Here is a 26,309-nt window from a genome sequence, read left to right on the forward strand (position 1 = left end):
ATGATTCCCAATTGTGCAGAGATTATTTTAGATGCTTATTTCAGATCAATACATGACACAAGACAGAAAGCAAGTATGATCATGTGTATCAGATATGAATTCAATCAGAAAGATATGCATACTGTATCTGTCCATTACAATGCTTGTTTCTTGCAAAGAGTTAGTCCCTGACATTTCCCCTGTCACCCGTGGCAACGTGCCTCTCCATAAAAGGTGAATTTCTCCGGGTGCACATCCTGACACTCTCCTCTCCCTCTCTCCTGGCCAGATGCTTAGAATAGAAAAGACCTCGACCTCCTACAGGAAATCACTGCTGCCCCCCATCCACATGGTTGTTAGCAAAAAGTTGTTTCCAGTTTGAATGCTACTTTTCGTACCTTGAGTCTCGCAATTCATGATGTATTTGGTGGCATGCTGTGGACCCCAAAATTTCGAAAAAAAAATTCAAACTGCCTTATTTATCACCTTTAACATGTTAAAAAAATAATAATATAATAAATAAATAAATGCTAATAAAAGGCCCTTGCATCCGTCAAATTTTCTGTATGTGGCCCTCGAAGGAAAAAGTTTGGACACAACCGGACCAGGGAGTGTTGACTAATAATATAGAAACTACAAACGTGATTTAAAAAGAAAAGACCATTCTTCCACACATGTAACATGACAAAATGTGATCAAGTTTAAAGTTTCCTTGTTTTGCTCTCTGTCGTCTTATTTCGGACGACGGAGCTTTGCCTTGCTCCGCTCTTTCATCAAAAAACAAACGAGCGCACCGACACAGACACACACTCTTGCACACACACACCGCTTAACAGTTGCCATGACAACATTTAATACCCCTTCTTTCCAAAACACATTGCAGACCTTCTAAAAATAATGTCTTTTCTCGCAGACGACAACCTACAGAGTGAATCCCGGCGTACTACAAGGCAGGACTGTATAGTGACAAATCATATATTAATTGCCACGTATTGTCTTATTCACTGTCGCCTTGTTAGGTGACCTGAGAGAGGCTTGGGTCAGCGTCTCATCTGTCTCCAGCCCAGTGGCTAGACGAGCGCATGTTGTTGTGAAGCAACATAAATACGGGAGACACTCGGCGAGTGGGGAGAGCGTTGGCAGCGCGCACGCAGACAAATTAAGGCCATGTCAGCCACAGATCCAACAGCCGAACAGACAAGCCTGCTCATGGATGATACAACCCTCACTCGGTCACTTGTGCATGCACAAACCGATATTCAAGCCCGCGGGAATGCAATTATCTCCGAGACGTTGCCCGAATTTGTCAATTCTTGGCTGTTCCCGTCCCTCTCGATGCGATATTTGTGCGCTTGCATGAGTAAGTGGGCTGATGTGCCTCAAGTCACCCTCGTCTCTGCTGCTCGGGGGCGCTTGAGCCCTTCACGGCTCTTACGTAACTGTCAAAGATATCGGGCCTCGTGTAACTGAAATCAAATGGCCCGCATTGTGTTTGGAACCATCTGCGACAGCGTGACAACACACTGACCCGCATTTGCTGCAAAATGTCCACAAGAAATCACTTTATTAAGTCTTAAGTATGCACACACAAGTTATGAAACTGTAGCATGGAATCCAGTTTACAAAGAGTGCTTGTATTTTAAATGCGAAGTCAACCCAATAATTTTCTTTACAATATGTTGTATACGGCCCCACAAATCTAAACACATCATTCTGATTTATATTACGTTTGTTGAATATGAATTAAGCAGCAAATTCACTCGTTTTTATCTATCTTAGGGCGGCCATTTTGCCACTTGCTGTCTACTAAAAATGACATCACCGTTGCTCAGCTAACGACCAATCACGTCTCAGCTTGCGGATGTCACATGACCAAACTCAGAAACCAGGTGAACTGTGATTGGTCGTTACCTGAACTGCGATTTTCAGTTGACAGCATGTGACAAAATGGCCGCCGCCTGAGATGGACAAAAACAGATGGATTTTGCTGCTTTATTCATATTCCACAAACGCATTAATAATCATAATTTGTGTAGGATATAGTAAAGCATAGTGTAAAGAAAGGTTTTGGGTTAACGTCACCCTTTTTTTGTTTTTGTTTTGGTTGAAGGATAACTAGGCCAAGTCATCACTGGTCAGTAGCAGCTGATAATAATGATGAGGTAGACAGCGACACGCCCAATATGCACACAACTGGATGTTATCGGGATAATACATCATGTGTCTGTGGCGCCTTGTAAAAAGATGATCGAAAATAGAGACAACCTGCATAGGGCAATGTACCAATGCTAGGAAAAGAAACACTATAAATACACCACCTACACAGCCAGTTGAACAAACGGTACACCTGGAAAAACACGGACGATGCAGGGATTTAATACACTCTCCGGATATCTGCCTTGGCCAAAATAGTCGTTTTATTATTATTATTATGTTTGTAGTGTTGAACTGCACTGCATCATACTGGGTGCTGTTTCTAATATTTTGGTTGCCTTATTTAGCTACATGTGAGTGGCAATACAGTATCAGTGACAGTGCTCAGTATGTTGCAGACAACTTCTACACATGCAAATGAGTGCCTCTCCGTTTTGGATCTCAGATTGCTTATGCGTAACTAATGAAGTGACGAGTGCGAGCGTATTCATAAAAAACTCATTTTATTGTCTTTAAAGGGGAAGTCAACCCCCCCAAAATTTCTTGGCAATAATATTTTCTACGCAGCCCCACTCGTCTAAATACGAAAAATCCAGCAAAATCCAGCAGTTTTTATTCATATCAGAAGGCGGCCATTTTGCTACTTGCTGTGAAAATGACATCACAGTTGCTCAGGTCTCAGCTAACAACCAATCACAGCACAGCTTCAGGATACAAGTGAGCTCTGATTGGTCGTTGCCTGAGCCCTGAGCAACATCGATGTCATCTTCAGTCGACAGCAAGTGGCAAAATGGCCGCCCCCTAAGATGGATAAAAAAATATGGCTGGATTTTGCTGCATAACACATATTCCACAAATGTAATATTAATCAGAATGTCATGTTTCGACTAGCGAGGTCACATAATAACATAATATTATCAAGACATGTTTAAGGGTGACTTTTTTCTTTAAGATTGAACTTCCTGTAAAGTGGATGCACTGTCAAACGATGACTCTAGTCAATATACATCTATGTTTTACAATATAAAAATAAACTTTTTCAATGTAAACTCAGGATAAAGCGTTAATAACCACATATCAGCAACTTGGATTTACAGTTGTATGGTGTTATCAAATACTTGGCATTAAAATAAATTCAGAATTGTGTTCATATTGATACACTTAGCAACAAATGAAGAGGTCATTTGTGTTCAAATTGAAAACAAATGTTTACCATCACGTTTCGTGGTCCCCATTCGGAGGTTTGTTGCCACAACAACACTGAGATAAAATGACAGTGATGAACATCAAACACGAGTGTGATAGTTAAGAGAATCCTCCTATACACCCTTTGACTTAAACATAACAGTCTTGTTTGTTAACAGTCAGATGAAAACTATTGAGACACTTACTCACGGCCTCCATCGAATGCACCGCGTAAAGTAAGGTGCACGAGGTCACCATAACAGTCAGAGATTACAGTAGAAAGCTATCAGTGTATAACAGTTCTTGTCAGTAGCTTTTGCTAGCGTGTCTATTGGAAAACAACCTTTCGTAAATATTCAAAGTTGGTTAACATACACAAAACAAAAACATTTTTTTATGAGTTAAAGTGATTACATTTTGTTTTGGTCATAGTTTGGCCCAGAGCTGCGCGTGTGGGCCACACTCACCCGTATCACTTTGAGTAGCGTAAATAGAATATTCAGCGCTGGGCGACGCTGGTTAAGATACATCACATATTTCACTACAGGTCAGAAGATAATATTAAAAGGCGTTATATACAAGTTAACCTTCATGTTTCTTTGCTTTGCTCGGGGTGGCTGCTTTTGACCCCGCTCTGGTAAACACCACTGCAAAAAGAAACTACGATCGGTGTTAGTGTGGCCACACCATACATTCGCCTTTGCGTCGCACTCCCCGCTAATGTACAGCAGCGGAAAAAACACACACAAAAAAAGCCACAATGCCGCGCGTTACACAACCTTGTTCCATGGCAACCAGAATGAGCGAGAGGACATCAACAGCTCAGCAGCTGGCGCCTCAGTCTGCCTTGTCCTCGCCGTTCTCGGCCCATCCTTGGCTCATGGCGGCCACCACGATGCCGTACATGTTAAGCCAGGCTTGACGCACGGCCGCCGTGTAGGCCTGGCCCAAGTTGCACTGCAGCATGTAGAGGAGGGACTCCCCCACCACCTGCCAGGACAAACGCAAATCAGTGTGGACGCCGCGGAATTCTGTTGGCGTGATCTTGTTGTATGTGGAGGACCAAAACTTCCAAAATTCAAAATAAATAAAAGACGAAATAAAAAAAAATGACTAAAAGTGAAAATAAAAACGTATATATATATATATATTTTTTTTATTTTTATTTTATTTTTTTTTTATTTATTTTTTTTGGGGGGGGGATATAAAAAATATATATTTCAAAAATTAAATAAATAATAGACTAAAAGTACAAATAAAAAATGGATATAAAAAAATATATTTCAAAAATTAAATAAAAAGAAAATAGAAATAAAAAATGACTAAATAAATAAATAAATGACTAAAAGTAAGAATCAAAAACGGATATAAAAAATATATTTCAAAAATTAAATTAAAAAAATAAATATAAATGGAAAATAACTAAATGACTAAAAGTAAAAATAGAAAACGGATGTAAAAAATATATATTTCAAAAATTAAATTAAAAAAATAGAAATGGAAAATGACTAAATAAATAAATGATGACTAAATAAATAAATAAATGACTAAAAGTAAAAAATGAATATAAAAAATATATATTTTGAAAATTAAATCCAAAAAATATATATGAATGGAAAATGACTAAATCATAAATAAATGACTAAATAAATTAATGACTAAAAGTACAAATAAAAACGGATATAAAAAAATATATATATTTAAAAAATTTGGCAGTTTTGGTCCTCCGTAACTGTAAGCTTGTCCTACAGCAAACGACTGCGGGTTGACCCCCACGGCCCGATGCTTCCTCCCCAGGTTGAGAAGGAAATCCTCCAAGGAGTGAAGATCGTCCAGGTGGCTGACGGCGGCATCGATCACAAGCATCACCTGGGATCGGTGAGAACAAGTGACAAATATGGAAAGCTTGCTTGATCGACAAAACTTTTATATATTTTTTTTCTCAGGCTAAATAGGAGACAATTTTCACTCATTTTTACCTTAAAATTGCATGAAATTAATGAAATTTTCTATTCTAATTTATAGTTACTAATTATAAAACAGCCACCTTTAAAAAAAAAGGCTGACTATTGGCCTAATACAATACCTGTCCTACACTTTACACCAATCTGATTGGCTGGATCAGGATTGGACGATATTTTGCGATTTATGCGAAATTGGTGATCGGCTGTAATGTCTTAATTTGCCTGATCGATCAATGAAGTCATTGACTGGCTCCGTAAAATAAGACATTACATTAAGTTATATTCAGTGGAAGTCAAACCCCCCCAAAATTTTGTTAACAATATGTTCTATACAGCTCCACTAGTCTAAATACGGCATTCTGGTTAATATTGTGTTAGTGGAATATGAGCTAAGCAGCAAAATCCAGCAGTTGTTGTTGTTGTTGTTGTTGTTGTTGTTGTTGTTACCTTGGTGACATGCTCCAGGAACTCTGGGCTGGAGAGGCAGTCTTGTGTGTTGCCACAGTTTGTGTTGTAGTGGAAAAGAGTGAGAAGAGCCGGGTCCAGCTCAAAAAGCCTAGCATGGATACAAACCACACATTATTTTACAGTGGTACAGTATCATTTTTAAGACGTTTTTTTGGGGCGGAAAAAAAAAAAAATCGTTCTGATACACTGTGCAGCAGGGGTCACCAAGGGTCACATGGGTAGCCTACGGGCCTGTTCTATAAAAGTAGCTCACCGGTGATGAGACATTGTGATTTCCTAGGAATAAAAATATGAACACGAGATGTTGTATATTGATACTGTTTCCTACCTTGTTAAATCATAATTGACAACGATTGTGAGAAATAATTAGCACAATGATTGTCTTCAATCATTAACTATTTGGGCAAGCTTTGTGCTTCACATAATTAAAAGTACAACATTAAATGGGGAAGTCAAGGACAAAAAATAATTTCAATATGTTCTTTGCACCCACACTAGCCTAGACACGGAATTTTGATTAATATTGCGGACGTGGAATATGAGTTAAGGAGCAAAATTTACCTGTTTTGAAAATGACATCACAGTTGCTCCGGTAACGACCGATCACGGCTCACCTGTTTTCTTAGTTTGGTCATGTGATGTTTGTAACCTGAGCCGTGATTGGTCATTACGTGTTTCACGTGTTTTCTTAGTTTGGTAATGTGATGTTTGCAAACTGAGCTGTGATTGGTCACTACCTGAGCCCTGAGCAACTGTGATGTCATTTTCAGTCGACAGCAAGTGGCACAATGGCCGCCCCCTGAGATGGATCAAAAGGGGTGGATTTTGCTGCTTATTTCATAAATGCAATATTAATCAGAGCTTGAGATTAGTGGAGCTGCATAGAACATATTAATTTAAAAATAAAATGTATTCTTTTTACTTAATTTCCCCTTCAAAAGCATTTACAAACAAAAGAGTTAAAATATTTAAAAGCAAAGTAAAAACAAATTATAAAAACCAGCTTACTAAAATTACTAAAATAAAATGGTAAATGGAAAAAAAAGACCTGAATCAAAATATGTGAAATATGCTTTTAACTCGGTTTAAAAGCACAAAAAAAATGAAATGTCATTTGAGCGAATTTGTTATTTCAGAAGTGTGTACCATACACCCTGCACATTAACTCATTCTAACCCAAAAACGTGTAAACACGTTTTAGTTACACTTTGTCCTTCACTCCCAAAAACATATTTATACTTTTTTTTTTTTTTATGCAAGAGTATACAGAAGGCTTTGATGCAGCTACTGACACGAAGAGGTGTCTTCAAGCAATGGTAGCAGGTGGCAGCAGAGTTTAAGAGATCAGCCAGGGCCATGTTGCAAAAAGCTCTTTTTGACAGTGTTTTCATCAGGAATGTGAATAATGATGAAACTTAGCTATAGTCTAATGCTAACTGGTGCTTCAGTGAAAATGGCTGGGAGTGAATGAGTTAAACAGTAAACCAAAAGTAGCTCTCATTTTCAAAGTGGTGACCCCTGCTGTCAAGAATAACTTAAACAGTTTATTCAACCTCCCCATATGAAAATGGTTCAAACCAATACAGACATGCAGACAGACACGGCCAAATGGTCAGACAGAGAACGCGTACGGGGGCAGGCACAGCAAGGTGGGCCTGTTTACAGTCATTGTACTGCCATCTAATTCGCCCAAGCCACACACAACTGAAATAAGTCACACTACAACAACAGAGCAGATTTCTAAATCTCTCGTGCACGTGTCAGATTTGGCGGCTAGCGGATGATAATATTGAAGGCTGTCGCCAAGCAACTAGGCAAGCCGCCTCTGGTTTCCGGCGTGAAGTGTTGCGCGCACAGGTGATGCTGCGTGGAGTTAAAAACAAGATGGCAAAAATCATCGCGAGCGCATGGATTCCATCTTGATAGTTACCTGGAAAACATGACGACGCCGTGAGGAACTTTATTCTTGCCCAGGCTCTCCCAGCTGCTCCTTATCAGCTCCTTGTCCTTCCCTGACAGCTTCTCCATCCTCCTTTTCAAAGTTCTTCTGGAGGGGAAACGCGCACGGCTCCTCTACAGGACGAGATGGCTCGGTTCTGGTTGAGCCATAACACTGGAGGAGATGCTCAAGATAGAACTTCTGCACCTGCAAAGACAAAGTGGAGCATCAAGTGATTGCGGGCGAGTGGGTGAGGACTTCGAAAAACACAACATACCTTCCCCACAAGGTAAGTCTTATCCCTGAACTTGCTTGTGTGCGAGCGTGTTTGTGCGTGCGAGCTTTGCCTCAAACTCTGATGCACTTGCTGTCTTGTTTGCCCCCAGCCCACGGTGCAGACCAGAAAGACGACAAGTTGTGCCACGCTCTCATCTGTCACTGTGGCTGCTACCTCCGCTGCTCTCTCCCCCTCCTCTCGACGTGCTCGCTCTTTCGCTCTCTCTCCGGTTATTATTCATGCCACAGAAGGAGAAAAGGAAAAAAGAAAAAAAAGAAAAAAAAGAAGAGGCATCTCCGGCTTCTGTCGCGCCGGTCAGGCATGGCTGAGCGAGCCACAGCGCCTCCTGCAGGTGATATGTTGTTATGACACAATTAATGGCTCAGTTTAGCAGATGTGTGCTTTTATTTCGATAAACTAGAATATAACACCACTTTGCGCAAATAAATTTCGCCATTAACTCATTCACTGCCATTGATGGAAAAAGACGTCAAATGATTACATTTTTTGCTGGGCTGGCAGTGAATGTGTTAATATGTTGCAAAAGGCATGCTCGAATTAATTTGTTATACACACACACGATATTTTTAATATTATCTAACAGGTCGGGAAGGCCTGGGTTTGTTTTTAGCCGCGCCCCGTCTACCAGAGGTGCATCCCTGGGAAACGCTGTTCCCATGACAACCCGGCAGGATGTAGCCGAGGAAGCCGTGTCACGTGATGCCTGAAATCTTATGGAAGGGCTGCGATGTTCATTATAAGTACTATATTGGAATATTTTTCATTGTTTTGTCACAGTATTATAGGTCACAATGGATAATTATATGCCACTGTTGGGTGCATTGCATTCTTGGCAAAGCCAAAATAATTTGATCTTTCAGCAGATTTACAATAACATTTTTGATCCAAAAGCACGCAAACTTCAGTCGCTGTAGCGAATGACACACTCGCCCGAAACGAGGAAGCGCTCAGTATCCCCATGATGAGCTTTTGATTATGATTGAATACATATTGAGACATTCTCATGTGGTCCGTACAAAAAAAGATCTGAAATTCCAAGCTGTCAGCTGTATAAGCAGAGCCTTACAGTGGAGGCCAATGTACATGAGTACAGTACTTGATGTGGGTCTGTGGGCTGGCGGCAAAAACCACCGAGCTGGCCAGTGTGACTGCACGAGGATTTATTTAGGTGGCAGCGCGGCTATAGTGACTTGCAATTTGAACCAAGCTATGGGAGAAAAGACGTTTCCGTCTTAGTGGTTTTTACTTACATCCATAGAGTACTGTACTTGCAAGTACGAAAGTGTATTGCATTCACTTGGGGGAAAATAAAATTCGCTCCTGTAATATTTTTACATTTTTATTTTATTGAATATTTTGTGTCTGTTTATGAGAATATTTTTTTCAGTTTTTTCCTTGTTTATATATATATATATATATATATATGTATGTATGTATGTTCAGAAAAAAAATCTAAATTGCAAAATAATTACAGAAAAAACGGACAAAAATATATTATTCAGAAAACAAAGGGAAAATCAGAAAAATAGCCCCCCCCCCACCCCCCCAAAAAAAAAAAAGATTATTCCATTAAATAGGGGAGAAAAATATTCAGGAAAAAAAACAAATGTATATTTAAAGAAGCAGAAATACATTTAGAAAAATAGCAGAAAATTCCAGAAAAAAAAAAAAAAATAATCTTCAGAAAAGCAGGGAAGATAAATATTCAGAAAAATAGGAGAAAATTATTTTGGAAAAAATGGGTGAAAAAAAACATTTTAAAAAGAAAAAATACTCAGGAAAAACAGAAAATAAAATTCAATAAAACAGAAAATGTAAAGAAATACTATTAAAAAAAATGCCTCCCAAAAAATTACTCAAAAAAAAGATTTTTTTTTTAAGTGAATGCAATACATTTCTGTATGCAAGTGTGAATACAGTTGCTTACAACATATGTTTAATCATGCTTATATGTATGGATGTTCGATACCACATTTTTTTAGACCGATACCAGTAAGAGTACTCAACTCTTGAGTAGTCACTGATACCGATACCAAGTACTGATTAGTGTTGTTCCCATACGTTTTTTAATGGCTCCTGTTACTGATCACGATACCCAGTTTTGCCGATACCTAAGTTGTGTTTTGTTTTGATTTTTCAACATGAAAAACCTGCCCTGCCATTGGTTCAGAGCAATCAAGGGCCTCTCCCGATACCAGTATCGAAACAACACTAGTATTGATACTGCTAGTACTTTTTGATACATAGAATTAAAGAAAGACCTAATATCACAATATCGCATTTTTCCTTGCAATTGCATGAAGTTAATGCTAATTTTCTATCCTTCTAATTTCTTGTTCCTGATTGTGAGACGTCCAAGTACCAATACTTTGATATAAGGCTTGGGTATTGGCCTGATACCGATACCTGGTATTGATACTCAATCATCTCTATGGAATGTTTTGGGTAAAAGAGTGGATAAGCAAATGAATGTCACAGACAGAAGGATCTGAACAGATGTTCAGTTTATTTTATGTTTCCTTTGATAATCAAGCATCCGCAAAACAACGCAGTACATTATTATTTTATGACTTTACTTTATTATTTATTTATTTACAAGCATCTAAAATATGACGTTCTGTGACTCATTTATTTGTATTGTTGCATGTTCTCCCTTGGAATTGTACGTTTCAGATGTTTTGAGATTTCTTAATTTCTAGTTGCACATGTTGGCTTACCCATTGTTGATGTGGTCAAGTAGACATGAGTCACATTTGAATACAGTGTTGTGTTCTAGCCAAGTGGCCACAAAAACATTGTACCGTCTTATCATGACAATCATTCCCCTTTGGACTCCAACGCTGCTCTCCTCCACATCTTCAATTTTCTCCACCGGCGTCTGCAGTTGCCTCCCTAAGTCAGACATGTTGGGTTAGAAAACGTCTATATTGTAATTATATTTCATTTTTACTTGGCTACTATATTTTTCTTGTTCTGGGCAGGTCCCGAAAATTACGTAATGTCACATGAGCAAAAACCACATGAAGTCCTTGAACATGCTATTCATAATATTACTGGACATAGTGGGATCACGTCAAGTATGAAGAAAACAATTCTCACCCTTTCCAGTCTTTGTCATTGTTGTGGACATCCGGCCTTGTGTCACGTTTCGACGTCGATGAGACGGACGCCCCCGTGAACGCGCCTCCCTTTTCTTCAACAAACTGCTCTTCGACGCCGACTTTCCTCAGCTCATTCTTGTACGCTTGTTCTGCTTGAGCTTTGGCGTTCCTCTGATAAAACCAAGATGACATCACACAGCCACCGCCTGCTTGCGGTCCAACGCGCCACTCACCTGCTTCACCTGTTCGAACAAAAGGGGACGCTCTCGAACGCGGGCCTTCATGTCCTGTAGGTCTCTCATGTAATCTCTTGTCCTCTGTCGGTCCGCCTCCCTGTGAAAATGGTGTCGGTTTACAAAGATGTCTCCAAACCGGAGATTGTTTTTTCCGTCACTCACCGATGGTGCTGCACTCTTTCGTCGTAGACGTCTTTCAAGCTTTTGTGAGGGTCCAGCAACTTGGCATGGAGGGAAACCGTCTTCCTCATGGCCTCCGACTTGCTCTGGTATTTTCTCAACCAGTCTGCACTCTCCTGATTCTTCCCATCCCTCATCTCCATGGATTTCCTACAAACATATATTAGCTTAGGTACATACTTGGTTAAGACATGTCAAAACTGTCTGCCTCAATTGTGGGATTTACTTCACATATATTTTCAGACCAACACACAAGAACCAATACCACTAGTACTTTTGATATGTTAAAAAAAAGATAATTTGAAAGAAAGACTTATATGTCCTAATATAGCATTTTCTCTTAAAATTGCATGAAATTAATGACAATTTTCTTATTCTTCAAATTTCTCATTTCTAGTTCCTGGTCATAAGACGGCCACTATACTGGTATCAGCTGTCATCACGGGTGCCGATACCTGGTATCGGTACTCGCCCATCCCTACTTAAAAAGATACTTCACTTATTTAGCCCATTATAGCGATAAAAAGTTAACATTTTGTCTATAATTAATTTGATACTTTCATTATTTTTCACATACAATTTGTACCTTTAAAAACACATTTTGCAACTTGCTGTCGACTGAAAATGACATCACAAGGGCTCAGGTAACCAATCACAGCTCAGCTGAATGTCACATGACCAAACCTAGCAAACAGGTGAGCTGTGATTGGTTACCTGAGCCCTTGTGATGTCATTTTCAGTCGACAGCAAGTTGCAAAATGTGTTTTTAAAGGTACTAATTGTTGTACGTGAAAAATATTGAAAATATCAAATTTATTATAAGCAAAATATTAATGTTTGACTGCCAAATATCCCTTTACTCATGGACATTTTAAAAAACAGTTAAAAACTTTTTCACTTTGGCAAATCATTCCTTTTACTTTATTCTTGCTCGCTTTCTCACTCACTCACCAAGCTTATTATAGTTAATAAAAAGTAAGAAAATAACTGAAACTAAAGTTGAAACAACATTTTCGTCAATAAAATAAAATAAACCTCACTATTTATCGTGAAAATATTATTTGCTTTAGCTTTTGTCAATAAACATCATATATGAGCTTTCAAGGTTCAGAAATCTATTTTGTTATTAGAGAAGAAGGAAGGTCAAGCAGTGGTTTGAAAATTGTAGTTTACTTTATGACACAATACGTAACCCTTTAAAAGCCACGGTATCCATTTGGCACACTAACTTTAGAATATTTTTTAATTTTAGACATTTGTTTGTAAATGAACTTTAACTAATTAACTCATCAACTGATTAGAAATATTTTTTTAAAATTTATATGTGTTTTTGTTGTTTGTTTCCCTATTAACCAGGAAATGCAAACCATTTTTTTTTTCCCAATGAAAATTTTCCCATTAAAGGGTTAAAGTGATTTTATTGTTTTTAAATTTGTACTGGACAAAGACGCCATATATTAAAATAAATAAATAAATAAATAAATAAATAAATAAATAAAATTAAAAAACAAAAACTAAACTAAAACGAAGCATTTAAAAAAATGAATAAAAAAAATTAAAAACTCATTCAAACTTACCAAATTAAAAAAAAAAAAAAGGTCAAAAGGAAATAAAAACAATCTAGAATGAAAAATTAAATACTACTAAAACCCAGTCACTCACTCACTCATTCACAAGCCTAACAAGATCCCATCGGCGAACTTACCTGATGGCCATGCAGCGTTTCCTTGTTGCATCTGTGATGTAAGTTGGGAGTGTGTCTGCAGACAACGATTTCAGGGCACCGCATGACTTACTTCGACTCAGATTACTTTGACTGAATATCTGCATTAAAAAAAAAAAAAAAAAGGCAAAGCACGTTAAAATTATAAATGGTGACTTTGAGAGTAATATATTTTGGAGACTAGAACTTTAATATCAGCCCCAGTTATCAAACTACTTTTCTAGATGTATATTTTTCTTAAATTTTCTCGAGTCGCTGGCATCCCTCCATGAATCCGCTGGGGACTGACTCGAGAATAGAACGTGAAGAAAACAGAATTATTATGTAAGGACGGGTGCACGTTTTACATAATATGTGCATTGGGTACAGCAGGCAAGACTCGACAAAAAGTCCCTTGCCACAAAGATGACATGCACGTGGCTTTGGAAGAACATATTTTGAGGTTCGCTGTTGAGGTTACTTACAATAATGGTCGGGAAGTTTATAAATATCTTTCTATGAGAAACCAAGCTCATGTAACATTACCTTGTTCAATTTTAACTTGCAGCATAAACCTCAAAAGGCTTTTTTTTTTTTATAGATATTATATTTTATAGAAAATGGATACCTGTACTCATCCTAAAGTGCAATACTTGACACTAGTCACAAGTTCTGTTGAAGCTTGAAAAGCACAACTGTTCCTGTTGTTGTGTTTGAATGATTGTGAAAGTATAACAAATCACACAAGTAAAACAGGAAGTGCAATGTTTACCTTTGACTTTTCAGGACTTGTCTTACGTTGCCTGGCGGGAAGAGCGGATGTTCTCAGGTAGAAGGGTTGACACTTGGTCAGATCTTGACTTTGTGATGTTCTCAGTCCTTCTGTCTGCAGAGCTTTGTGCAGCTGCTTGAAATCCGGCACCTGCTGGTTGATCTTGGGCTGGAAGCTCGGCTTCTCATCCAGGAATGCCAACTTTTCCATTCTGGTGCGCTCTGAAATACGAAGTTTGGGATTCTCCTGTTGCGTGGCGCTGATGTGATTTTTTCTGCAACGCTCCGAATCTGCACAAATATTGCCAGGAAAAACATGTAAACTCCACATAGAAGTGCTGGAGTCAAAAGTCGCGTATACGGTAGGAATGTCACAATAAGGGCAATATCGTGATATTGTGATATTAAAACTGCCACAATATCGTCGTCGTCATGTTCACAATATTTAAAAGGAACACATCTGTTAAAAAAAAAAGGTCAGGTTGATTTCCATTTGTACAGTTCTAGCACCCTCTAGTGGCTACTTTATTATTGCAATTTAATTTTCATTAGGGATGTTTTGGCCTTTTATTTTTAAAATCTATGCTAATTGTCAGATGAAGGGGAAGCTAATTTGCTTTTGAAGCGATCAATGTGTGCTTGCATTAGCAAGTAAGTGCCTCAATATTGTTATTAGAGATTGTAGGTGGTTTATATGCATTGCTGTTATTTACAAAAGCACAATATTGTGCTTTACTTTTTTAGTATGAGCTCTACTTTTTTACAATATTGTGATCTTTTTTAAATATCGCCAACGCCCCCACAATATTGTGATAATTATCGTATCGTGACCTTCATATCGTGATAATATCGTATCGTGATGTTTGGATATCGTTACATCCCTAATATACGGTGATGTCACTTTTGTCCAAATTCATTGCTTGACCTCACCAGTATCATCATGCAAAGAAAAAAAGCTCTCACACCTGCTAGTGCTTGAACTCGTTTGGTAGAAGACCACTGAGCGTTGTTTACGCTTGTCTTTTCTGCCTCCTGTGAGACTTGGCTGGACAGCTCAAGCTGCTTCTCTTGTTTCTTCTTTTCTCGCTCCTGGAAGCTGAAAGGTTTCTGAACAGAAAGCAGAAAGGTTTTCCTTTGCTCTAACCCTTGCTTCCTTTCCTTGTCCCGCCGCTCCATCATCTCCCGGTAGAGAGGAAGTCTGACTTGAACGGGGACCGGAAGTGCGCTGAACTTTTTCTTGCACTCAGCCTCGGCCTCCTCCTCTTTCTTCTGCTGCGTTGTTTTGCATGAAGCTGCTTGTTCACGTTGCTGTGTCCGGGCGGGAGGCAAAATGTCACGAGGCTTGTACTCAGATGATGATACCAAGACTGGAGCAGGCAACTCCAGCAGCCTACAATGGTTTGATAGATAATTAATTCTTGATAAATCTCTTATACTTCAAATAAAAGATGCACACTGAGGAGACTGACTTAGTCTGAGAAGAGAGTTTGTTTATATCTGCTGAGAGGAGAGTGTTGTGATGAATCCTGCTCTCCAACTGTTCCCTGTGCCTCCTCTCTGTCTCCTGCAGCTGCCGTTGGATGGACTCGCTGAGGTACCGCAACCTCTGATGGAGGATTTCTTCTGATTCCGAACCATTTGCAAGCATCAGATCTGGCTCTGACATATTTGTTGGTCAAGATGGTTGAAATGTCATCTGAAATGCACAGGAGTTGAAGCGCTGATCATAGAAGTTCGTAGAGTAACGATTGATGACATCACTAAATTTTGCAAAAACCATGGAAGTGCTCGGCTTTGCAAATATTTGTGTCAGGTGTAGTATTTAAACTACAATCTGAGAACTTTTTTTTTTGGGGTGGGGGGGGAATCAATAAAGGCTACATTAATAGCATGGGTTTTTCATTTTTTTACTGTTCTCTCCTAACATCTATATATCCATCTATCCAACTCTACGTGTACGTCCTATCCGACCATTCATGACACCATCCAGTTATGGAGCAAACTTGGAAACCACAAGAACAAACTAGAAAGTGACCACACCCCCCAGTCTGGGCATTGCATGTTACCATGGCAACCAAACAGTCCACTCGATTGAGTGCGTAAAGGTGGAAAGAGAGATAACTCAAAAGTATCACTGTATATTTATTGTTAGTTTCAACTCTGGTGTACAAGCTCTCGTTGTAATTTTGAACAAAAACAACTGCTCACCTGATAAAAGCCGAGTTGTGTGCGGTGTTTCTCTGCATCGACGCTTCTTCCTTGTTCACGCATATTCGACGATTAAGTATAATGTGCCGCATTTGGACCTTGTAGAGGAGCAAAAGTTAGCAGTAGCACAGTCTTAAAAAACAAACAAAAAAAAACAAAAAAAAAACAAAAAAACAAGGTACCGCGCTTGTGTCGTCATTCTCCCTCGAGTTCTGTGTGGTGAAAAGCGGAAGAAAGAGCAGCAACAGACGTCTCTCGTGATTGGTTATAAAGCCGGAAGTGATTTCTCCGTGCCCCAAGTTGTCAACACAACATGGCTGTAGTATAGTGAGGTGACACGGTTGCTCTTTTTAGGACGCGCTCAAGGAGAAACCGCAATTTCCATAGTAAATTTAAGCGGTAAGGCTTCGACGGGGGAATGTTTATCCTACTTTAATGCCAGGCTTGTTTCATTTAAATACCGAATAATGCAAAACCTTACAAGGGCTAGCATAGCCCTAAACGGGTTCGGGCGGTGTTTAATGGCAGAAAAACGCTTATTTGCAGTAAAAAGTATCATTCGAGGACTAGTGTGTGCAGAGCATGGCGACGATAGTGGCAGCAATGAGGTTTATGATGTTATTATATCCGGGGGAGGGATGGTTGGATCTGCAATGGCATGCTCCCTAGGTAAGTGACCGCATCCAGCTGTCAACATCGAAAAGATTGTGTTTTGTGCTTTAAAAACAAAAATAAGTGAATAAATCAGCAGCAATCGTGATTATATAGTTGTCCCCTGGCAGGTATGGATCCCAACTTGTCAGAGAAGAAGATCCTTCTCCTTGAAGCAGGAAACAAGAAAATGATGGATAAGGTCCCTGACAGCTACAGCACCAGAGTCAGCTCCATCAGTCCAGGCTCTGCTACACTCCTCACTGGTGCAGTAGGCTACATCACCCCTTTGTTGACCTCTCATGTCGTGATTCCCACTCTTGCTGCCGTGGCACATCAGATGTGCTGTGGGGTATAATCCAATTTCATTTAAATTATTTGAAAATGATTATTCATTTTCCACAAAAAAAGTATCGTTTTAGTCTATTTATGCTTGCAACATATTGTGACCAGCGGAACATTTAAAGGGTTTTCCACAAGATGGCAGAACTGCAGAAGTTACAATTAAAGTGTGTATCCATTTGTTGCCATTCCCCCAAAAGTCATCATAGCTTGTTCGAACAGTCCCAGAACTCACACTAGGTAAATTTGTGAGTAAATTGAGACAAGAAAATCCACTATATCATCAGTATTCTGCACCTTTTGCAACGTTGTTATTCAATGTTGTGCTTTGAGATTAAATTTGTGCTGTGAGGGTTTAAGAAATTCAACTCTCAACCTCACTCAGTTTTATTCATAGAATATGCAGTCGATATTAAAATTTATTAGCATGATGACTCGTGATAGGTGAGTAAGTACCAATACCAGCTATCTGTATTGTGCTATACTTTATTTCAAAGTATTGGTACTCGCGACCAGGAACTAGAAATGTGCTAGAAGAATAGAAAATTGCTTTAAATTTAATACAATTTTAAAAAACTCCATGATGTTGTGTTCATCCAAAAAAAAAGAAAAAAAGAATTCAACTGAGTGTGTGCTACTTTTTCTCGATTTTTGAAAATGGATCAAGACCATGTTTCCACAGCCTGTTAGGAATGTTTAAGGACTACGTAAGAATGCAGACATAAAATGGCCAACACCAACTAACTTAATACTTGAGTGGACCTTCTTAAAGAAATGAGGAAGAACAGAGTTATAAGGAGGGTCGGATGACTAAAAACTTCAAGGAAACTGCTTCAAAGGATAAGGGTCAAATAAGGGTCAGTGGGGTCAATTTTGATGTTTGAAACAGCCTGAGATGTCGCAAACTTATCACTCATATCACAGCAATAATGGCATAATGTGTTTATCGACTCGAATCAAAAAGTATTGTGTAGTTATCAAATCTGTTGTTTTGTGCAGGTATTGGTGCATGGGAGCATATCACAAAATTGAGGTGCAAGCCTTATAAAAAGATGCAGGTATGTTCATCATTCTTTGGTTTAATTGCTTGTAGCTCTGAAGCACAAAAAAAAAAAATGTAATTTCTCAATCTGTTGCAACGTTGTCTTTTTTTTTTCTTTTTTTTTTCTTCTCCATTTGACTGCATCTTGCTGTTTTTAACATGAGAAGTACGGCACACTGATATTCTCCATGTATTTCTGTCATCCAGTAATCATAATACTATACAATTTGTGGAGAGCAAATTCTTTGACATTCCACTTGTACGCCGGCTTACAGCGAAATGAACAAGAAACTCATTTGCGGTGTGTATAATTACGCACATGGTATGGAGTCATTTACATTAAATGCTGGGTTCAGGTGACATGTAATTTCTTCATTCCTTCATGCGATATCTGCCTTTATTAGCAGGCCTATAAAAAAAAAATACTTTCATGATAAAACAACCAGCATTTTGTGTGACCCAGTTTCTTTTATTCTTCAAACCGTGTTTTTTGATGAGGACGAAGTCCTTCTGCCGTTTGCAAATTGCTACTCACTCCCGGTGTCTTCTAATTATGAAGATTCATGTGAAACAAGTGCAGGAAGATGAAAGGTTGTTTGCCGCCTCGTGGCAGTGGATGCAGGGCGCAGGCCGGCTTGTAAGATGTGGTCGCTTGTGCACCAAAGCCTCGACCGCAGTGTTTGACTCCGGGGCTAAGATGTCATCATGCCGTGCCTTTTTGGCCGATTATGGCAGCGTACCTCACCCATGATACCTTTTTCTTCTGCTACTTTTTTGTTTGTTTTGCCTGCTGGATCATAGTCATTCACATCTTAGCCATAGAAGGGAAAATATGTGTTGCGTGTCTAAATAACATTTGCACCGTGCTAAACCTCTCCCCACCTTTTAAAGAGAGTTTAAATTCAGAACAAGGTCATTTTCGCTCAAGGTTGCAAATGTTTAAATGTTGCAAGGAAAGCAGTAGCTAAATCGCGTCACCCTGTGTTAAACAAACCCCAAACAATTTTTGGGCTGGTCTCTCTTGCTCTCTCTCTTTTTTTTTTTTTTTTCCCCCCCCCCCCTCCCTCCTCTTAACCACTTATCACAAGTTGCAAACCCAAAACGCCATTAGTGGCTTTTTTAAAGGGTATATCCCATCCCCTGACTTTATGGAAAGCTGGAAAGAAAGAGTAGCAAGCAGCAATAGTGTATTACAGCTGAATGACAGGTTACCTCGGCATAGTTACAACCCAGGAGAGGACTAAGCAAACACTTTCACCCACTCATGTTTCTCAAATGGCGCATTCAAGTTTGGAATTTGAGTTCAATGGAAAACAATATTATTGACGGAATCCATACTTTCTTTTCAGCATTCACTCTTGACAGCTTCACAAATGTTTTTAAATCCTTATCAAAAATTCTAAGGGTTATCTTAATAATAATAATAATAATAATAATAATAATACTATGCCAATACTCCAAATGGTTCAGGAACAGCTTCAAATTTACTTTGGGTGCACCTTTTTTAGGCGTTTTTGGCAAAATTGCCCTAATGATAAGCACTAGACATATCTACATACTACATAAATAAATAAATAAACGTATATAAAAAAAAAAGGTGTTTTTTTTTAGGGGGGGGGGGGGGGGGGGGGGTTCCCCGAAGTTGTAGCCTTTGAGATTTGAAAATTGCATTCAACTACAATGTGATGTTATTTGAATTTGATTAGGTGCTTGGGCCTAGTTCAGTTATATTGAACTGTTAAGACTATTTCATTTGCATTTAATCTGTTTTAAAACTCAAGGTACAATTTGTATTAACTTAAATGTGAATTATGTTTCAATTTAATCATTTTTTGTATCATGTTTAAATGATCCCAAATTTAAGTGTGGTGTTAAAGTTCAAGCTGTGCATAACGCCACAGTGGGTACTTTTAAGGAATAAAATCTCTGTGTGACGTATTAGATGTACACTTCGGCCAACTATGCTACTGTATTTTAATACTGGTCACGATGATGGCACTTGGGAGAGCGAAGTATTTTTTTAGGTGGTACTTTGTATACAAAGTTAGCAAACCTCAGTTCTAGCTGAATGGCGTTTTTATGACCTAATCTATTTAGCAGGCCGTGCCAAGCTTCGACAGCAACTTTTGACGTGATCATCTCTGGCCCGTTAAATATAGAGAAGGGGAGGATTAGCTCGAGGCCAGACCACAGACGTAATCAATCTCTCATTTAGGTTTGGGATGCCTGCTCCGATGCCCTGATCACATTTGATAAGGACAATCTGGAGGAGGTGATGGCCTACATCGTGGAGAACGACGTGGTCGTGGCGGCTCTCACCAAACAGCTGGACAGTCTGTCTGGTGAGCAGAACATCACTCGCCCACCGCATTATTCCATCCTCTGGGGTTTTTGACTTGTACTCCCGCCATGAGCCGTTTATGTTTTTCCGTCAATTCGAATCCAACCTCACATTTTAGGAACTGCCGGGCCCAGCGAGGACACGTGAAGTGGTCCAGTGACCTATTTAAAGCCGCCATGTGCTTCTTGCCTTGCCACCACCACCACCGCTCGAAAGCGCTGACGGCGTACGGCGCTCCATCGTTGTTGACATTCAACCAAAATGTTGCAAATAAAAAGCAGCCCTGCTATGTGTTTGGCAGGTTTATATTTATAGACGCTTTTAGGCCAAACGAGGGGCGTGTGGTTCCCGCACGTTTTTTGGCCCCATGCGCTTGCCATTTGTCTTCCTCCCATTCCACTTCAAGATGTAGTACATGAAAAGTGTGCTGCCTGCCAGCTGTTTTCAATGAAATCTCCCTCTCCAATCACCAAAACCCATATTTAACATCCGTGTTCGGTAACCAGTCGCCCATCTGTGGATGGGTCTCGCTCCAAGTCGGCATGAGCAAGCGGAGCTCAGGCCGCTTTCATGTTTTGGAGGACCATCTGCCGGTATTTTCGGAAGTGCAGGAGGAGGTTTGATGCCGCATCCAACAAGCTGACGGCATGTGCAAAGCGTGGCGTGGTCGGCTTGTAGATAAACACGATAAGGGCATGGCGTGTGCCAGGCCGAGGCCATTAAGATGTCAACTTGCAGGCATTTTGTGCCAGGGAAAGGAGGTCGTGCTGTTTTACAACTGCATGCTCGGAGGAAGAAATATCAAAAACACAGATTTAGTGGTGATATTTTTTTCCCGTTTTTGATCGTTTGTCAGATAACGTGCAAGTGAAGTACAGGTCCAAAGTGGTGACGTACACGTGGCCGTCGCCGCACAAGGCTGTACGCTCCATGCCCTGGGTGCAGGTCACGTTAGCCAGCGGGGAAACTCTCAAGACCAAACTGCTTGTAAGTTGCATTTCTTCCATCTATTCAAATTCATAACTTTGCATGGCCTCGTCATCATTTTGTTTTTGTGTTTCATCGTGTGTTTCAGATCGGGGCAGATGGACCCAACTCCATGGTGAGGCGGCAACTGGGGATCCCCACGGTCAAGTGGGATTACGACCAATCAGCTGTGGTTGCTGTGCTGCACCTATCAGAGGTTGACGATGAGCCGACTCCTTTTTACAGACTAATTTGATGTGAGGGTTCGGTGAATGTGCATAGGAAACTGGTGGGGTTCAGAACAGATTATCCTCTAGTTACGAAGATCCGACTTACGATCACTCGCAGATACGAACAAGGGCTGACTGATGTCCATAAATGCCATATTTTGCTCGCAAGTTAATATTTTTAAGTGCACACCACATCATACATTACGGTACCCCTGCTGCATGTTTATCTAGTTTTGTTGCATTATACTGTGTCAAAAATTTAATTAAATTTACTGTGAATAAAAGTGGTTTAGATGATGGATGGATGATGTAATTTAATGTATTTTGTATTTAATTTATGTACTTATGTACAGCCCCGATTAACAGCCTTGTGACTATGTGGCGGCCATGTTGGTAGTGGCAACTTTCACATCAAAGGCAATGCAGGATAGAGATGGAACGATATCCAAACGTCACGATACAACATGAAGGTCACAGTACGATAATTATCACGATATTGTGGGGAGCTTGGCGATATAAAAAAAACAAACAAACAAAAAAACAACAACACAATATTGTGCTTTTGTCTAAAACAGCAATGTATATAAAGAACCTACAATCTCTAATAACACTTAATATTGAGGCACTTACTTGCTAATACACGCACACATTGAGTTCCTCCACATATTGACTCGCTTCACAAGCATATTCCGTTCCTCTTCAGCTGTCTAATAGTGTGGATTTTAAACATAGAAGGGCCAAAACATGCCTTGTGAAAATTTAACTGCACTAAAAAACTAGCCACCAGAGGGTGCGACAACTACACAAATGATAATCAACGTTTTTTTAACAGAGTTGCTGCTTTTAATATGGTGACATAACACGACAATATTGTGGCAGTTTTAATAACGGCGATATTGTTACATCCCTAGCATGGACGTTGAGAATAAGTCGTAACTTGCTCATATTTCGCCACTGATTTTCATGTGGTTGTATGTAAGATTGCACATGGTCAATATTTTCATGTAATATGTGTCTTAACAGCCCACAGAGAACAATGTTGCTTGGCAGAGGTTCCTCCCAACAGGACCCATTGCGATGTTACCGGTAATGTATTTGTATCATAAACTCTTCTATTTTTTTGCATGATTAAATATCCATGTATTTTCGGTTGTGCATCCTCTTTGTGTTGTAGCTGTCGGACACGGCGAGCTCTCTCGTGTGGTCGACCAGTCACCACCTGGCCGAGGAGCTCCTGCTGCTGGATGACGAGTGCTTCGTGGACGCCATCAACTCGGCCTTTGTGAGTGCCAATTAAAACCAGCAAACCGCGCATCCTTGTCGCAGCCCGTGCGGTTTGTGTCCTCCGCCTCTCGTCCAGTTGTTTTTTTGTTTTTTTTTGTGAGATGTAAACACGTTTTGACAGGACAATATTCGTTTGGACAAATGATATACCTATCCCTTTCTTGTGTTTGGAGGAACTCCTTTTTTCCCAAGCTGGCTATTTTTACTGAAGGATGGGGTCACCACGGTTGAGTCACGTTTGGTTTCAGTCCTGGTTTGGTAATTAAACTTGCGGTCTCCCAGTGTCGACCATTACTGCATGGAATGTTTTTCAAACAGAGCTAATTCAACTGTATTGCCTGGCCTGCATCTTCTTTTAATTAGCCCTCCTCCCCCGAACCTCGCCAAAGCCTTTAGTTAGGCAGGGCAAATAACGGCCTTTCCCTGGAGTTCAGCTTTACTCCGATGTCAGCTAATTTCGTTGTCCACTCTAAACGATATCGTCTGTTTTCCCTCTCATGCGCTCTTCTTCCTCCCCGCAGTGGAGCAACGAGAACCAATCGGAGCTGGTGGAGACGGCCGGGTCGCTCTTCCGCGGCGCGCTCGCCGCCATCATGCCGTCGGCGGGTTCGCCTCGCCAGCTGCCCCCGAGCGTGGCGGGCGTCGGCCCCAAGTCCCGCGTCATGTTCCCTCTGGGAATGGGCCACGCTTCGGAGTACATTAGGCACAGAGTTGCGCTCGTTGGGTAAGAGAAACTGAAAGTTAACTCTGTGAGTGTTGTTGAACGAAACATGTTGTAGAGGTCCTGAAAATCCGAATTGGGTAATATTTTGGGGGTTCTAAATGAGGGAAAAAAAAGTTGTGTAACAATCGCTTCTTCTGGTCAGGGTCGTGCGTGAGCTGGAGTCATTCCCAGCTGACTTTGGGCGCACCCGAGACTGGTCAATCACAGGGCACATATAGACACTACGTGCAATGTAAAGTCTTCAATTAAACTCGCATCACTTTGGAACGGGACAGACGATGAGAAGAAAAGTCATGCAAGTACGTGGCATGGGAGAAAATGCCAACGCCGCACAGGAAGGCCCAAGCCATGATTCGAATCCGAAACTCTGACTTTAATGCTGCCTTCATGTGGTATCGAAATTATGGTAAATACCACGTCGAGTAGAAAATTGCACGCGAATGCCCCCTCATGTAGTATTTTCTACTGGACAACTGGGAATTTACTTTGATATCCAAGTTTGCGAACTGAGAGAACTTTTCAAGTTTCAACATGGCGGAGAGCGCCGAAATATTAACACTTATAATTAGGGGTGTTAAAAAAAATCGATTCGGCAATATATCACGATACTACAGCATGCAGTTCTCGAATCGATTTTTTAACATCCATTTTTGATGGAAAAATATATATATTTTTTTTTTAAACGTCTAACTTTCACACCTTAAGTATGGAAGAATGTTATATTAATGGAACATTAAACCTTAATATTTTATTTCAATGCTGTTCTAACATGAAAAAAGGTTACAACCTATTTGTTAAATACAGTGGCTCACAGTTATAAAACTGAAGATTCAGATCAATAAATGATACATTTTCATACAAATCTTACAGTGTACATGTAGAAGTTTATTGAATGGTATTTTCTAAATTTGAGTAAAAAAAATCGCAACAACCGACTTAAATTCGTAAATTCCTATCGGGATTAATCGGTATCGAATCGAATCGTGACCTATGAACCGTGATAGGGATACAAGTACTGTACATGTATACATGCTATTACTTTTGTGATTGTCACAAGCATTTTTCCTTAAATTGTATGGAATTAATGGCAATTGTCTATTCTTCGAATTTCTCTTTTCCAAACACAAAACGGCCACAAGAGGGCTGCTGATACTGGTACCTAAAAAAAAAACGATCGATTTATTCTTTAACACATTATTTCAATGTGAACTAATGTTCATCTTTGAAAATGGTTTCAAAACCTGAACCAGGGTTTTAACAGATTTGTTTTATACTTGTATTTGGAAGAAGATGAAATAGTCGTGCTGGTGTGTGTGTGTGTGTGCGCGCGTGTGGTGAGACAAGCATATGTTTGTCTTTCCAGGGACGCGGCCCATCGTGTCCATCCTCTGGCCGGTCAGGGCGCCAACCTGGGCTTCGGGGATGTGGCTTGCCTCACACAGCTACTGAGCCAGGCCGCCTTTAACGGGAAGGACCTGGGTCAGTGAGAGCTCCAAACAGACACGAGCGCTGCAACCAAAATTTGGTGGTTTCCCTTAAACTCTTTTCCAAAGGCCCATCTCACGTGCATGCTGTTGAATTATAAAAAGCATCATGTTTGATGAGTTTTTTTTTCCCCCCTCTATTCATTTTTGCTTTTTAGAGGATATTGTGCTTTTTCCCCCCTAAAGTTAAAGTGATGTATTGACTCGTCAGTTTTTAACCCCCACTTTTTTTGTTGTGCAGGAGCAATGCCACACCTGTTAGAATATGAAAGTGAGCGTCAGCGACACAACCTGCCCATGATGGCCGCCATCGACCTCATGAAGCGTCTCTATTCCACCAATACGGCTCCTTTGGTTCTCCTCCGGACCTTCGGCCTGCAGGCCACCAACATGCTCCCGACGCTAAAAGTAAGCTCGCGCAAACCTGATCATCATCGGCCAACCTGTCCAAAAGCTTAAGCTCCGCCTCTAACGCTCTTTTGCGATTACACGTCGTTTTATTTCAGCAGTGCCTGTAATTTCCAAGGCTCTGAACGTACTACTATGGCAGCTAAGTTTAGCCCCAAATTTAGAGTTACCAAAAAGTGTGTGGGTGGGGTGCAACGCTGGCACTGGGGCAGAGGACAGCGGTGGTGGCTTGTGTTTTCACACCCCTTTTATTACCGACCGCTCATGTGAAATGGCTTTATTCGCTACTAAGTGATTCAGACCGACACTGTAAATTGGTGTAAGGACGACGCATACTTACCGAGCCGTGAAGAAGTATTTGCCTGCTTCCTTGGAGTTTTTGTTGAGACTACTGTAGCAAATATTGAAATGCACTTTCTCAATGTTTCCTGTTTTGCGTGTGCAGGAGCAGATCATGACGTTTGCAAGCAAGTGAGCCAGCCCGCCGTCGAGATTTCTGAGGTTCCATCTTTGCATTCACTTTTGTTTCCTCCATGAGTTAATGGTTTGATTTCCTTTGTAAAAATTTGGGAAAGCAACTAAATTTAATAAATATGTATTTTTATTGTTCTTTGGGTTTATTTTGTCTTTGTGTCTTCTATTGACCTTACCG

The 26,309-nt window shown here is 40.1% G+C and overlaps 4 protein-coding genes across 5 annotated transcripts; 2 read left to right on the forward strand and 2 right to left on the reverse strand.

Moving 5' to 3' along the window:
- Nucleotides 1–1,526: 1,526 nt before the first annotated feature.
- Nucleotides 1,527–9,465, reverse strand: ngb (neuroglobin). Its single transcript, XM_077539548.1, has 5 exons — nucleotides 7,967–9,465; nucleotides 7,681–7,896; nucleotides 5,730–5,838; nucleotides 5,068–5,187; nucleotides 1,527–4,308 (listed from the first exon to the last, which is right to left on the reverse strand). Exons 2-5 carry the CDS (start codon nucleotides 7,776–7,778, stop codon nucleotides 4,156–4,158), a joined length of 480 nt encoding a protein of 159 aa, XP_077395674.1. The 5' UTR covers nucleotides 7,779–7,896; nucleotides 7,967–9,465; the 3' UTR covers nucleotides 1,527–4,155.
- Nucleotides 7,535–15,860, forward strand: LOC144031977 (uncharacterized). Its single transcript, XM_077539549.1, has 3 exons — nucleotides 7,535–7,978; nucleotides 8,076–8,318; nucleotides 15,548–15,860. Exons 1-3 carry the CDS (start codon nucleotides 7,873–7,875, stop codon nucleotides 15,568–15,570), a joined length of 372 nt encoding a protein of 123 aa, XP_077395675.1. The 5' UTR covers nucleotides 7,535–7,872; the 3' UTR covers nucleotides 15,571–15,860.
- fam161b (FAM161 centrosomal protein B) lies at nucleotides 10,544–16,452 on the reverse strand. 2 transcript variants are annotated; one of them, XM_077539541.1, is made up of 10 exons: nucleotides 16,368–16,452; nucleotides 16,186–16,283; nucleotides 15,447–15,673; nucleotides 14,943–15,367; nucleotides 13,979–14,268; nucleotides 13,210–13,328; nucleotides 11,487–11,654; nucleotides 11,322–11,421; nucleotides 11,087–11,259; nucleotides 10,544–10,879 (listed from the first exon to the last, which is right to left on the reverse strand). In XM_077539541.1, exons 3-10 carry the CDS (start codon nucleotides 15,641–15,643, stop codon nucleotides 10,846–10,848), a joined length of 1,506 nt encoding a protein of 501 aa, XP_077395667.1. In that variant the 5' UTR covers nucleotides 15,644–15,673; nucleotides 16,186–16,283; nucleotides 16,368–16,452; the 3' UTR covers nucleotides 10,544–10,845. The 2 variants fall into 2 exon arrangements, with proteins under 2 accessions (XP_077395667.1, XP_077395668.1); XM_077539542.1 differs by having other exon boundaries at nucleotides 11,331–11,421; nucleotides 16,186–16,394.
- Nucleotides 16,453–16,464: 12 nt separating this feature from the next.
- Nucleotides 16,465–26,266, forward strand: coq6 (coenzyme Q6 monooxygenase). The gene is made up of 12 exons (XM_077539543.1): nucleotides 16,465–16,854; nucleotides 16,968–17,102; nucleotides 18,178–18,236; nucleotides 20,436–20,562; nucleotides 21,418–21,548; nucleotides 21,637–21,744; nucleotides 22,781–22,843; nucleotides 22,932–23,039; nucleotides 23,563–23,765; nucleotides 25,129–25,244; nucleotides 25,491–25,657; nucleotides 26,103–26,266. The coding sequence occupies exons 1-12, from the start codon at nucleotides 16,653–16,655 to the stop codon at nucleotides 26,130–26,132; spliced, it is 1,449 nt and encodes a 482-aa protein (XP_077395669.1). The 5' UTR covers nucleotides 16,465–16,652; the 3' UTR covers nucleotides 26,133–26,266.
- The last annotated feature ends 43 nt before the right edge of the window (nucleotides 26,267–26,309 follow it).

Source organism: Festucalex cinctus, chromosome 12 (assembly GCF_051991245.1).
Source record: "Festucalex cinctus isolate MCC-2025b chromosome 12, RoL_Fcin_1.0, whole genome shotgun sequence".
In the NCBI taxonomy this organism is placed as follows: Eukaryota; Metazoa; Chordata; class Actinopteri; order Syngnathiformes; family Syngnathidae; genus Festucalex; species Festucalex cinctus.